The 13,056-nt window shown below is 37.2% G+C and overlaps 1 protein-coding gene and 1 pseudogene across 1 annotated transcript; one reads left to right on the forward strand and one right to left on the reverse strand.

Annotated features, from left to right (window-relative positions):
- Positions 1–502: 502 nt before the first annotated feature.
- LOC145559022 (7-deoxyloganetin glucosyltransferase-like) lies at positions 503–4,710 on the forward strand. Its single transcript, XM_081620421.1, has 2 exons — positions 503–1,081; positions 2,932–4,710. Exons 1-2 carry the CDS (start codon positions 580–582, stop codon positions 3,876–3,878), a joined length of 1,449 nt encoding a protein of 482 aa, XP_081476547.1. The 5' UTR covers positions 503–579; the 3' UTR covers positions 3,879–4,710.
- Positions 4,711–8,288: 3,578 nt separating this feature from the next.
- Positions 8,289–11,256, reverse strand: LOC145560358 (lysine-specific histone demethylase 1 homolog 1 pseudogene; annotated as a pseudogene).
- Positions 11,257–13,056: the final 1,800 nt, after the last annotated feature.

Below are 13,056 nucleotides of genomic sequence, written 5' to 3' on the forward strand. Positions count from 1 at the left end.
AATCTACTCCAAACCAAAACTGATTGAAGTGTAATTAGATTTTAGAAAAAAAAAAATTAGGTTTTAAAGAAATTGCTTTAACTCCAATAATTGAAAGCTCAGCATGATGTTTGGCTCCTTTTGTTTATAACGTGACTTGTTATATTGTTAATGCCATTTATAGGTTACAGAGTAATTATAATTTTATTGAATGGTGACCTTCATATACAAGATATATATTACAATAAATTCTTATTTTCCTTCTTATTTATTACTTGGTAGCTATATTTGTTGAATTGTTTATGATTGACTTGCGATCACATTCATAAAATTTGTGAGTGGTTACACCTAGATAGATCTACAATTTATGTATTTATAATTACCACCAATATGAAATGCATATAATTTGTACTTCTAATATTTGGCCTAACTAGTGGCAAAATGCACGTTTTTATTAATACTATTATTCCGTATATATATTTAGAGTATACAATAATATATAGGTCCTTACAATAACCCTATACAAACGTTGCAACTTGCAAGTCGCTATAAAATCCAAAGCCAAAAGCCAAGCATTAACAAAAGCTACCCTGATAAAAAATGAGTAAAAGAGGGCATGCAATATGTGTTCCTTACCCAGCACAAGGCCACATTACTCCTATGCTTCAATTTGCCATGCTACTCCACTCCAATGGCTTTCATATCACCTTTGTTAATACCATCTACAACCACAATCGCTTCCTCCACTCTCGCGGCCCTCATTCTCTAGATGGCCTTCCTAGCTTCCGTTTTGAGTCCATCCCGGATGGCCTCCCTCTGCCTTCTGAAGGCAGCGTGGAGGCCACCCAGGATATCCCCGAACTATGTAGGTCCACTAGTAAGACTTGCCTCGGCCCATTCCGGGACCTTATTACAAAACTCAACAAGGAAGGCGGTCCACGTGTGACTTGCATCGTGGCTGATGGTTGTATGTCCTTCACAATGAAGGCTGCTGAGGAGTTTGGGATACCAGAAGTGGCGTTTTGGACAATGAGTGGTTGTGGGTACTTGGCTTACGTCCACTATCGGACATTAGCTGATAGAGGATTGACTCCTTTGAAAGGTATACATTACACACTTGCATATATTATTGTTGCTACTCAATGTTTTACTACCATATGAAGTACGGAGTTCATTATACCGAGTATGAGTACTAATTATTAGTAGCTCTACTTGCCTCAAAATATCAGACCACATACTCTTAAATCGTGATTTAGGGAGGAAAGATCTCCATTAATTACAAGGTAGATAGGAATTATTATTATTATCACATTAAAGGCATTAACCAATTCTATAGTTAGGTTTTGGCGTATTTGTGATTAAATTAAATTTAAAATATTTGTAATAAATTAAGATTTAAATCGAAAATTTCTATAGTTAGGTTTTGGCATATTGTTTTATGAAGTAATTTAAACGATAGCTCAATAATCTACAAGTAAATTGTTTAAAAATACTTTTTTAAAATGATATACATGTAAAACTAATACTTAACTGATTACTAGCTACTTGACTAGTTGACTTCATGTCAAATTACTATTAAAATATCTTTCAAGAGAAAATTACAACCTTATATTTATTTATTTTTGTTTGTTTAAAGAAAGTTTATACGGAGTATAAATAAGTTGACGTCCCTGATCCAAGTCATCCAACCGATCGAATTATTTACTGTTCATCACAAATATTTAGTACTCAGTACTAACAATTGCTATACCAAATTTAAGTTAGTAATGAAAAATTTGTAAAAGAAACACAGGTTCGTTGAAGTTGGAATTGAATCAAATATTTTGATATATACTTGTACATAGATTTCGTGTTATTTAGTTTATGTTACAATTTTTGAATTTCAAATTGAATCACATATATATAGTTTAGTGTTATTTAGGTTATCTTACAAATTTACAACATACTAATTATTGTCGTTATTAACTTATCATCATTTACACTGTATCTTGGACTCTGCCTATTAATAGAACTTTAAATGTAAAGATTGACTTGATAGTAAAGTAAGTATGTACATTGAAGAAGTTTTTCGTTGTGGTAGTTGAATTTCTTTACTGTATTATTAAAAAGCTACTACGTATTTATTATGGAGTACTCCATATTCATTAATAATAAAATTGTACTCTTCCTAATTCTCTTTGAAAAGTCTTGTGAAAAAAAAAAATCTAATTATGAAAGCCACAAAAATTGAAATAATTACGGATTCTTTCAATTAATTACAATAAATTGATATTACTAATTGTATGGTTTGTATTTCAAATTTTTTGAGTTGTATAGTCCTATACATATTAACTAGATTAAATCCCATGCAATGCACGGTTGTTAAATAATTTTAGTGACAATAAATTTTACCAAAAATAATGGATATAAATATTATTATTATTATAAATAGACTTAGACCCTGTTCTCTTCACCTTAATTTTGCTGAACTGAAATTATTTTTACTGATTTTCTATTATAATTCTTCTTTAAGAAAACTGAATTTTACTGAACTGAACTTATTTTTACTGAACTGAAATTAATTTTACTGAACTGAACTTATTTTTACTGAACTAAAACTATTTTTACTTAATATTTTTTTTTTAAGGTGAATAGAATAGGGCCTTAGTAGTAAAAAGTATGAAATATTGTGAAAGAAATTAATTTTTTGAGTTGTATAGTCCTATACATATTAATTAGGAGTACCATTCTTGACCTAGCTTCATAAATTGTTATACTATCTCGAAAAATTAAAGTTAATTGGCAACGTATGTGATATGATCATAATTTAAAAGTAAAGTAAAAAATAATTAATCCTATATAAATATAGTAATGAAATGACTGTTTCATCATGAAGGTTTTTCTATAATTAATAATATTCGACTGTTATATTTAACCTCCTAATGAATTTTATATGGTTTCGCCACTGATTAGATGAACGTTGCATAACGAATGGGTTCTTGGACACTAAAGTAAAGATACCAGGAATGAAGAACATTCGATTAAAAGACTTACCTAGCTTCATTAGAACAACCGATCCAGATGATATTATGTTCAATTTCTTAGTTAATTCCGTGGAAGAATCTTCTAAGGCTTCGGCTATAATCATAAACACATTCGAGTCCTTAGAACAAGAAGTCTTGGATTCTCTACGTTCAATTCAACACTTACCACCTATTTATTCAATTGGCTCTCTTGAACTCCTAATTGATCAAATGATTCACAAACACGACCCAATAAGATCCATCAATTCAAGCCTATGGAAAGAAGAACTCGGGTGCATTGAATGGTTGAACAAGAAAGAGCCTAATTCTGTTGTGTATGTTAACTTTGGAAGCATTGCTAAAATAACACAAAACCAACTTATAGAATTTGCATGGGGGTTAGCAAATAGCAAGAAGCAATTTCTTTGGATTATAAGGCCTGATATTGTTGTAGATGAGAATAGCCCTACATTACCTCATGATTTTGTGATTGAAACTAAGGAAAGAGGTATGTTGGCTAGTTGGTGCTCTCAAAAGGATGTTCTTAAGCACAAGGCGGTTGGAGGGTTTTTGACTCATAGTGGGTGGAACTCGACTCTTGAGACTATAAACGGAGGTGTGCCAGTGATAAGTTGGCCTTTTTTCGCTGAGCAACAGACAAATTGTCGATATAGTTGTGTCGAGTGGAAGATAGGGATGGAGATAGGGAGTGAAGCAAAGAGAGACGAGATTGAGAAGTTGGTGACGGAATTGATGGAGGGAAAGAAGGGTAAGGAGATGAAAAAGAGGGCAATGGAGTGGAAGATAAAGGCTGAAGAGGCTGCTAAAAAGCCTAGTGGTTCCTCATACAAGAACTTGGGCAGGTTAATAGAGGATGTGCTTTTGTCACAAAATTAGATGGTTAAAGCTATAAACTTTCCTTTCATGTATGTGTTGCAAACTTGTGATAGAATTTGGTGCATTCTTTACGCAATAAAAGTTGGTTGTTTTTCCAATAAGGTAATATTGGAGGCTTATTCTTTGAACTTGGAACTTGGAACTTGGAAGCTTCTATATTCTTGTATAATTCAATCATGCCCCTATTACTCAATTGAAATTGTTTGTATGAATCAAAATCGATTATTATTGAACTATCTAAAAAGCATTGCATAATATAGACGGAATTCAACTTTTCACTTGAACAAACTTTGTACTACCTCCGTTACAGGTTATGTGCAACGATTTAACATAAAGTAGAGAGGGAAAATGTCTAATCGTTGTACATAACCTGTAACGGAGGTAGTATATAGTCTTAGCTCCTAGCTGATTAATACGAACATGTAAACTCTTTTCGTTTTTTTTTTTTTTAAAGTGACACTATTTTTTTTTTGGCAAATAAACTAAATTTTAATACTCCGTATTATATCTCTCTCCCTTCTTGATTATTACCCGAAGCTAATACTATGGATTGGAGTAGGTTAATTGTGACTAGGGCTGTGCACCGGTCCAAAACCGGACCGGTCCGGACCGGGACCGGCAGGGACCGGAACCCGGAATTAGCAATTTTTAAGAACCGGAAACCGGACCGTATTCTGCCGGTCCGGTTCCGGTCTGGACCTGTTTAATACGGTCCATTCCGGTTTTGGACCGGTTGGGACCGACTGTACCTTTTTTTTTTCCTGCATTTTAACCTGTTTTTTTAACGATTTAACCTGTATACTTTTTTTATCATTTTTTTTAACCTGTGTACTTTTTCCCCAAAAATATATAAATCACAAAATTAAAAAAAAAACCAAACATCATACACACTCAATAGTCAATACATCCGAATATCCGATTATCCAAATACAAACCAAAACAAGTCCCAAGTTAAATACAACACCAAAGTAATACAAGTTTAATGAAAAAGAGCTAAGTTCTTCAATCTTTGATAATTTCTCCTCTCCATTTTTCTATCAATTCTCAATCACCACTCTAGCAAAAAAAAAAAAAAAAAAATCATCAACGTTAGAGATTAGAAGTTTAAAGATACTTTAAATGAAAATAAAAGTTGGAAACATTACCTCCAAATCTTAAATCATGCAAAATAGTCCACAAAAATGACCTCATGATCTCCATCATCAACTTCCACCTCTAATCAAATGAAAAAAATAAATATTTAAAATTTCAAAACAATTGAAAATGCAAGTAATAGTGTAAGAAATACCTTTCTCAATCTCCTCTAAATCTTTTACTTTTTCTTCAACATCAACTTCCATCATTCCCTTTGGTTTAAGCCAATCTTGAGAGCAAATCAAAGCTTGAACCATCTTTCATATAAAAAAAATAAAAATTAAATAACATTAACATTGCCATCAGCAGCAAAAGTTTTTGTACAAAACTTACATTCAGCACGTAGTTTGCCATCATCATCTAAGTACTCAATGTAGTTCTTCCAATATTCAGCCTTCCTCTTGGTTTTTGTTCTAACCAAATACTTCCGTCCCTCCGTAAGTGTCTTGTCCGGAGGCAAGGATTGCCGCAATAAATCAATATCAGTGTTGTTAGCAGCATCCGAAAGTGTATGTGCCGTTTGATCAGAAGAGTATATAGGTGCCCTTTTGGATTGGGAGCTCGCCATCTACAACATTATATTTAATTATATGTTAAGAATAGAATGCATTATATGGCGAAACCGCAGAATCATAAAACATTATATTGAACATGCAACTGAATACAACATTATATTTAATACTCTGACATTATATAACATTATATGGCAGAAACCGCAGAATACAACATTATATTTGATTATATATCCCAAAAATATGGCAGAATCATATATTCATATGAATAAAACATATTAAAATCAAAAACAATTTTGTAAAAGAATTGAACATGCAACTGATGCAAGCAACTTACATTGCATGAATATGAATCCGTTGTTGAACAATTGAATGGTAATACTCTGAAAACAAATTAAATACACACAATTACATGATTTACATCCAATAATGCCTATCAATTTATTAAGTAACAAAAACAGAAGAAAAAAAATTAAAAAAAAAAAATCACAAACCTGACTTTCGAACTAGAACAGGAGCAATTTCCGGTGAGGGCTGTCAGGCGTCGACGGCTGGAGTCATCGGAGGAGGAGGCTGAGTCATACAAATTGAATTTAATTAAACAAAAAAAAAAAAAAAAACCGAAGAGATGAGGCTGGAACATACCTGCGGAGGGCTGTAGGCTGGAAGTCGAAGAAGAGGGCGGTGCGGCCTGCGGAGATGAGGGCGGTGCGGCCTGCGGAGATGAGGGCGGTGCCGCGGCGGCTTCGGGCAGTGAGTGAGAACGGGAAAGAGGTTAGAGGAGGACAGAGAGTGAGAGTGAAGAATGAAGAGGCTGTGAATGAGATTGATAGAAATTAGGGTTTTTAGGAAATTGTTAAAAAAAAAATAAAAATATACATTTTTCCCGGGTTTCCGGTCCAGCCCGGAATTTACCGGGTTTTACCCGGACCGGACCGGGAACCCGGAATGACTGATTTCAAAGGACCGAGGACCGACCCGGAAGGCTACGGTCCGGTCCGGGTCCGGTCCGGTCCCGGTCGGTCCCGGTCGGTTTCACGGTCCAGGTCTAAAAGTGCACAGCCCTAATTGTGACACCGGTCACTAGTCTCACTACTAAAATTGATCTTTCACTCACACACTCAAAACTTGAGAAGAGAGAGTTAAAAAAAATGGCATAAGTTACACGGGTCACTAGTCTCACACTCTCACTAGTAAAATTGATCTTTCACTCATACACTCAAAACTCAAGAAGAGAGAATTAAACAATGGCACTACGATCGATCTTCACCGCCGTCACCCGCAAATCCTCCACCGTATTCACCGCCTCTAACTCTCTCTCCGCCGCCGCGCGCAACCTCACCTCAGCCGCCGAATCACTTCCTCAACACCAAATAATCTACCCACATCTGAAATGCGGTAGCGATTCCTTCTTCGCAATCGGCTACGGAGAAGCTAAAGAAGACTATTACGAGCTGATAATGCGGGTCGATTTCCCGGGTATTTCAGAAAACGGGTACAAGGTTTGGGCCGAGAGCAACGAAGTGGTTGGATTCTATGGAAAACAAAGCTCAAAGCATAAATTCGAGAGTCGGTTGACCCCTAATCGGGTGTACAAGGGCTGGTTTGGTGTTAACCCGGAGAGGCACGACACAGGCCGTGTGAAAGCTGAGGTTGTGCACGGGGTGCTCGTGATGAGGGTTCCTCGCCGTGTGCCGGGGCCGTTTAGTCGGGGCGACTGGTTAGTTTTAAAATTTGGTAAGTATAAGATGAAACATGTATTAGGAGATTGGGATGATATTAACCCAGGGGAGAAGTATAGCTCAGTTGAGAGTGCAGAGGTTGAGACTGACGAAGATTATTCGGATTGAAAGGGTTTCGGGGTTTAATTATATTTTGGGTGTTGTTTATAGTGTTTAGATGTTTGTAATAGTTATGAAAATGGACGTGTTTTGGGGTATAATCTTGTTTACGGGTAATGAAATTGACATAATTTAGATGTCTGAATGTGTAATGAAATTATAAAGTTTAATGAAATGAACAATGAGTGGAAGTTTCGTTCAAAAAAAAATGAAAATTGACATGTTTTGGGGTAGAATTTCGTTTATGGGTAGTGAAATTGACATAATTTAGATGTTTGAATGTGTAATGAAATTAGAAAGTTTAATGAAATGAAAGTTTTGTTCAAAAAACAATTTATTTGAATTACTGCACTTTTAGTTCCAAAAAACCAAAGCATAAACTAGCCTAGTTGTATAAATTGCAAATACAAGTATTTAACTTTGTATCAGAAGTTCAATCAATTCATCCATATGACCATATCTGATATCTTGGCGTTTTATAATCTGGCCAAAACGTTCATCAACAATCATCAGTATCGACATCAAATCACTACTGCCTATCAGCTACATAAATGATTGACCTTCCTTGACTATGTTGAAATCTTTGCAAGGTGATACAGATGAGTAATAAAACATGGAATTATAACCCATTTCTGTCAAAGTTTTTGGGATTTCTTATGGACCAAAACAGAGTAATACAACTCCCTCACAACCGTCGCTCTTCTTGTTTTTGTAATGAAAGTTGGGTGCTTCCTATAGTGGTTGAATTTTAGAGCAAACCACCACCTTATTAGTGGAAAAGACGAAGCAGCAGGCCAACATAACATTGATCATTTCATAGAGAATGCAAACTGGGAAGACCATATACGATGCAGCAACAAACAAAACAAGAGATTCAATTTGCAACAATACTTATCAAGATCAGTAGGCTACAGCTTCAGGTTCATCAAGTAGCCAAGGCATAATGAAAGGAACTAAATACCATTGTATAATCAACCACACATTCATATAGAATAGCTACAATGTACATAAAAGGGACTAAACAATTGATCACTAAATCCTCTAGCTCAAATTCGATAAATTAGTCACAACCTACAAATAAGTCAGCTTATCGCCATAAATTACCTATTCTAACATAAAAATTTGCTTAGTATGAGAGCAATTGATTTATTCCCTCATCATCCTAGAAACACTAATGTACAACATTGGACTTCTATGTCAGTTGCTCATAACTTACAGTTCTTCCCTTCTGAGCTGGGAGTAAGGTGTACATTCAAGATCATGCTCCTTCTTTAGAGCATATATTTGCTTTGACAGCTGCAATAAGTGATTCTGCAGCAGAACATAATCCTTTTTTGCCCACTAACCGCAAATCAAACTTCCCATTCAATAAATTTAACCTATCCAAATCAGTTTCCACCTTGTTCAGCTCAAGTGCTTGACACCTTGAAAGCAGACCATACAAATACAGAGCACTAGTTTCTATTTTCTCGCCCCGAAACTCTACCCTCAAAAGCGATTGAGATTCAGGATCATCTGATCTTGGATCAAACAAAACAGAGAAGCTTCCAAATTGCATGTCTGGTTTCAAAAATATTTTACTCAGATCCTCAATATTCTCTGAACTACTATTTTCTGCCTTGTCAGCTGGAATCAATGACCTTCTTTTGGCAGCCTTCAGTATATTGGCAGCCTCCCTCATCCCACTAAGGAAAGCACCATGCATAGTAGCGGGATACTGCCTATTGGTCGCCTCTCCAGCAAAGAAAACCCTCCCATTCCCTATACTTTCTGCAAGAATATCATAATCATCACCAGATGCCCCAATAGCAACATAAGAATAAGAACCATAAGTGAACCTGTCTTGACCCCATCGGGTGCAAACTGCCTGAACCGGGTCTGGAACATCCACTCCTTTTGGGTAAAATATCCCCCTCAATATATCCATAACCCTCCCCACTGATTCCATAGGAGATACCTTCTCAAATTCAATGGCTGCCTCCCCTGCAACAAGGGCCACCAGAAGAGGCCCACCTGAAACTGAAGAATAGCTATAGAACAAGAAGAACTCACCCCTCCTAGATGGGTCCTCCGACAAATGTCCAAAAGTATCGATTTCAGCACCCCAAAAATTATACGGGAACAACATTGCAACTTTATTCAACAGCCCAAATCCTAACCTATCAATAGCATCCCTCTTCTTTTGAGGTAGGGGAGGCACAAACTCAATATCCCCCCTCTTCAAAACTCCTAATGGCATAGTACACAGAACCATATCCGCCCGAAACTCCTGCCCACCTGCATAAACCAACACCCCATCATCCCCATACCTAATGCTCTCCACCGTGCGATTGTAAAAAATTGGTAAATCCTCCGCCAAGGCTCGAATAAACCTCTCATTCCCACCCGGAATAAAACAATGATCCCCACCCATCTCATAAGGGTCATCTTGATCCCAAAACGCCATTGACAAATTCGACATTAATGAAGCATTGGCATACTCTAAATTAGCCAAATGCCAATTCAACAACATTTTCTCCTGAGGATCATCAGCAACATTAACAACCTTCCTAAAAGCCTCTAATGCAGTTCCAAGCGAAACATCTACACTTCTCATTTCTTCCATCATAACCTGCCTAAGCTTACAAACCCTATCTAACAATTTATTAAATGCAGCTTCTACTCTAGAATCAACATCTGAATCAACAGCTTTTCCATTAGGCAAATAAAGAGGACAAATATCTCTCACCTTATGAAGCGGAAAACCCAATTGCCTCGCCAAAACTCCAAGCGGATTCCCATTGATTCCGGTCAGCACGCTCCCACCTAAATCAGCAGCACCCACAACACTCCCTTCCTCTCCACACATCTTCCTCGTGCGTACTCTTCCCCCGGGCCGTGCCCGCCCTTCTAAAACCACAACCTTAAACCCCATACCCCGGAGCTGGCGGGCCGCACAAAGTCCCGCCAGCCCCGCGCCGACGACAACAATGTTGGCCTCCCCTACAACACCATCACCATTGTTGTCGCACGGCTTCTTCTCCTTAATCTCAGGAGCAAGCCCAAAATTAACATACCCACGATTAACCAAAAACCCAAGTGCAGCATCAACAAGATGACGATGCTCCGGCTTCGCAGACTCCATCACATGATCACGCGTGATGAGAGAGGAAACATTCGACCTCCACTTAGACAGTATAAGATTTCTCACACTAATATACTGAGATTGATCGGCACTTCCAAGAGTAGGAATCACAGCATCATCGATTTCTTCTTCAGTGAGAGAATCAACCGGAAACCCAACTGAGATTGCGATGAGAGCATCAACATCGAGGGGTGGCGGGTCCTTGGAGAGGTCGGCGATGCGGCGGCGACGGCGAGGAAGAGAGAGGGAGAGTGAGTCAAGGAGAGAAGAGGAAGAGCGGGAAGAAGAGTGAGGACGAAGGACCATGGAAATTGTGCCTTGGTAGTGTTTGCGTTTACGGCGGCGTTTTGGGATGATGGGTACTTCGGAGGTGGTGGTGGTGGTGTCATCGTCGGGTGGTGGCGGTGAGAGGGGGTTTGATGGGGTGGAAACGTCGTCGGAGGTTGCATTGTTGTTGTCGTCATTGTTGCTGTTGTTGGTGTTGTTGTTGTTGTTGTTGGTGTTGTTGTCGTCGTTGTTGGTTGTGGTAGTGGTGTTTGCGGCGGGGTTGATTTCTTCAGCGGTGGTGTTTGCGGCGGGGGTGGGGTTGGTTTCTTCGGTGGCGGTGTTTGCGGCGGGGGTGGTTTCTGCGGCGGTGGGAGGTGGCGGAGAAGGGGGATTGGTGGTGGTGGTGGTGGTGTTCATTGTATGTACGAGTAGAATAATTTGAGTTTCAGAGTGAGAAAGTTATTTCATTTGAGCTCGGGTTCTCCTGTTCAATGTAGTTGAAAATTGAAATTAGGGTTCTTCTTGATTGTTTTTATCTTCCAATCCTTTTCCCTTTTTCTTTCAATACTTTTCCCTTTTTCATATTGATTAGGTGACTATAGAGACTTAGAAAATGCCGGTATAAAAAGTACTCCGTAAGACTATTTATAAATATTAAATTTACATTTGAAAATCTTATAAAGCTAAAAAATCATAAACTATAAACATCAATTACACTTATTTAAGCGTGTTTTTGTCATAAATTTTTAATTTTATACAATTTCCAAGAGTATATTTAATGCTTATATATAGCCTTTAGGGCTGTATGATGAAGAAACATCAGTAACAATGGCAGTTGAAGACCTAGGAGTCACTAACCCATTTCCCCCCAAATCCGCATTTGAAGGTCGTTGCCCAGATCCACTTTTAGCACCCTGAGCTAAGAGTCGTTGATTAGCAGCATTCTGTTGTCGACTAGTAGGTTGAGGAGTTGAATTCTTCTTTCGCTTGGCCATGGTGAAGTCGAGAGTTGGAGAAACTGCAGCTACCAAGAAATCGCCATTACAGGAGATGGCACGGCCAAAAAAAGAGTTTCGCTCGGTAGCATTACCCTAAAAAATAAGTAAATTTTGATTAGGAAAAAGTAAATTTTGATTCAATGATAATCAAACAGAAACCAAATAAAAAAAAAAAAAATTGTAACAAGTGTAAACCATGATTTTAAAGCTACAAGCCTACAATAAAGACCACATTAGTTGTGTTAGATAATGATAACTTTATATTTACATCTGACTAGACCTGATTAATCTTAAAATGCGAATTTTTAATAAGTAAAAGAATTAATATATCCTAAGTGCTAACCAATTCTAAAATATCATACAGCTTGTTCATCAATCATCAAGCACATTAGTGTAACTAAAAGTTTAAAACCCCATTCAAACCAATTGACCACAAAAGAAAATTTGAGCTAAGTAAACAAACATATCTATAATCTATTGTTTTCTTTTGATAAATTGATTTTTACAATGACGAGTTAATGCGTGACATAAAAGTCAAATCCATGGCCAACTAATTGGGGAACGAGGAAGTTACTACTGAGGGCCTGTTTACGTTCACTGAAATAATCTAATTTGAAATGAATAAGTTATGAGAGAAGGAAATTAGAAGCTGAACTGAATTGAAAATAAGTTGAAGTGAACAAGTTCGGAGAATGTTCTTTTTTCCTATAACAATTTTTACGCTTCTAATATCAAAGTTTTTATCTTTCTTTTTCCTATAGTATAACAATTAGGGGTGAGCAAAAAATCAGGGTACCCTGAATCGGAACCGGAACCTGTTAGGAACCGCAGGTTCCGGAACCAGAACCTGTACAAGAGGTTCCGATTCCGGGTAGCAAGCTGGAGAACCTGTTGTAATAGGTTCCGGTTCAGGTTCTCAATTTTTTGGAACCGGAATCTGTAGGGTACCCTGTACCTGATAAAAATATCACTTAATTTCAAATTATACACTAATTCTTACTCAATTTTTAAATAATAAATATCAAAATTACAATTATAAAAATATATATATTAAATTTGTTAGACAACTACTATTAGTTTGTCTTATTTGCAAGTTGCAAACATTATAAATTAGTGACCAACCAGTTTTTTATTAAAAATTCCGCGAAAAAGTTAGTGAGTATATTATAATACAGGGTGCCCTGAATCGGAACCGGAACCTACAGGTTCTGGTTCCGGTTCCCAATTTCCAGGAACCTGTTCAACAGGTTCCGGTTCTCATTTTGAGGAACCTGTTGCAACAGGTTCTGGTTCCGGTTCCTG

Source organism: Chenopodium album, chromosome 9, assembly GCF_948465745.1.
Source record: "Chenopodium album chromosome 9, dcCheAlbu1.1, whole genome shotgun sequence".
NCBI classification, from domain to species: Eukaryota; Viridiplantae; Streptophyta; class Magnoliopsida; order Caryophyllales; family Amaranthaceae; genus Chenopodium; species Chenopodium album.

Bases quoted from the DNA above. Each gene is read 5' to 3' on its own strand.
- LOC145559022 (XM_081620421.1), top strand. From the start codon at position 580: ATGAGTAAAAGAGGGCATGCAATATGTGTTCCTTACCCAGCACAAGGC. The intron at 1,082-2,931 runs GTATACATTACA...GCCACTGATTAG, and splicing joins AGGATTGACTCCTTTGAAAG to ATGAACGTTGCATAACGAAT.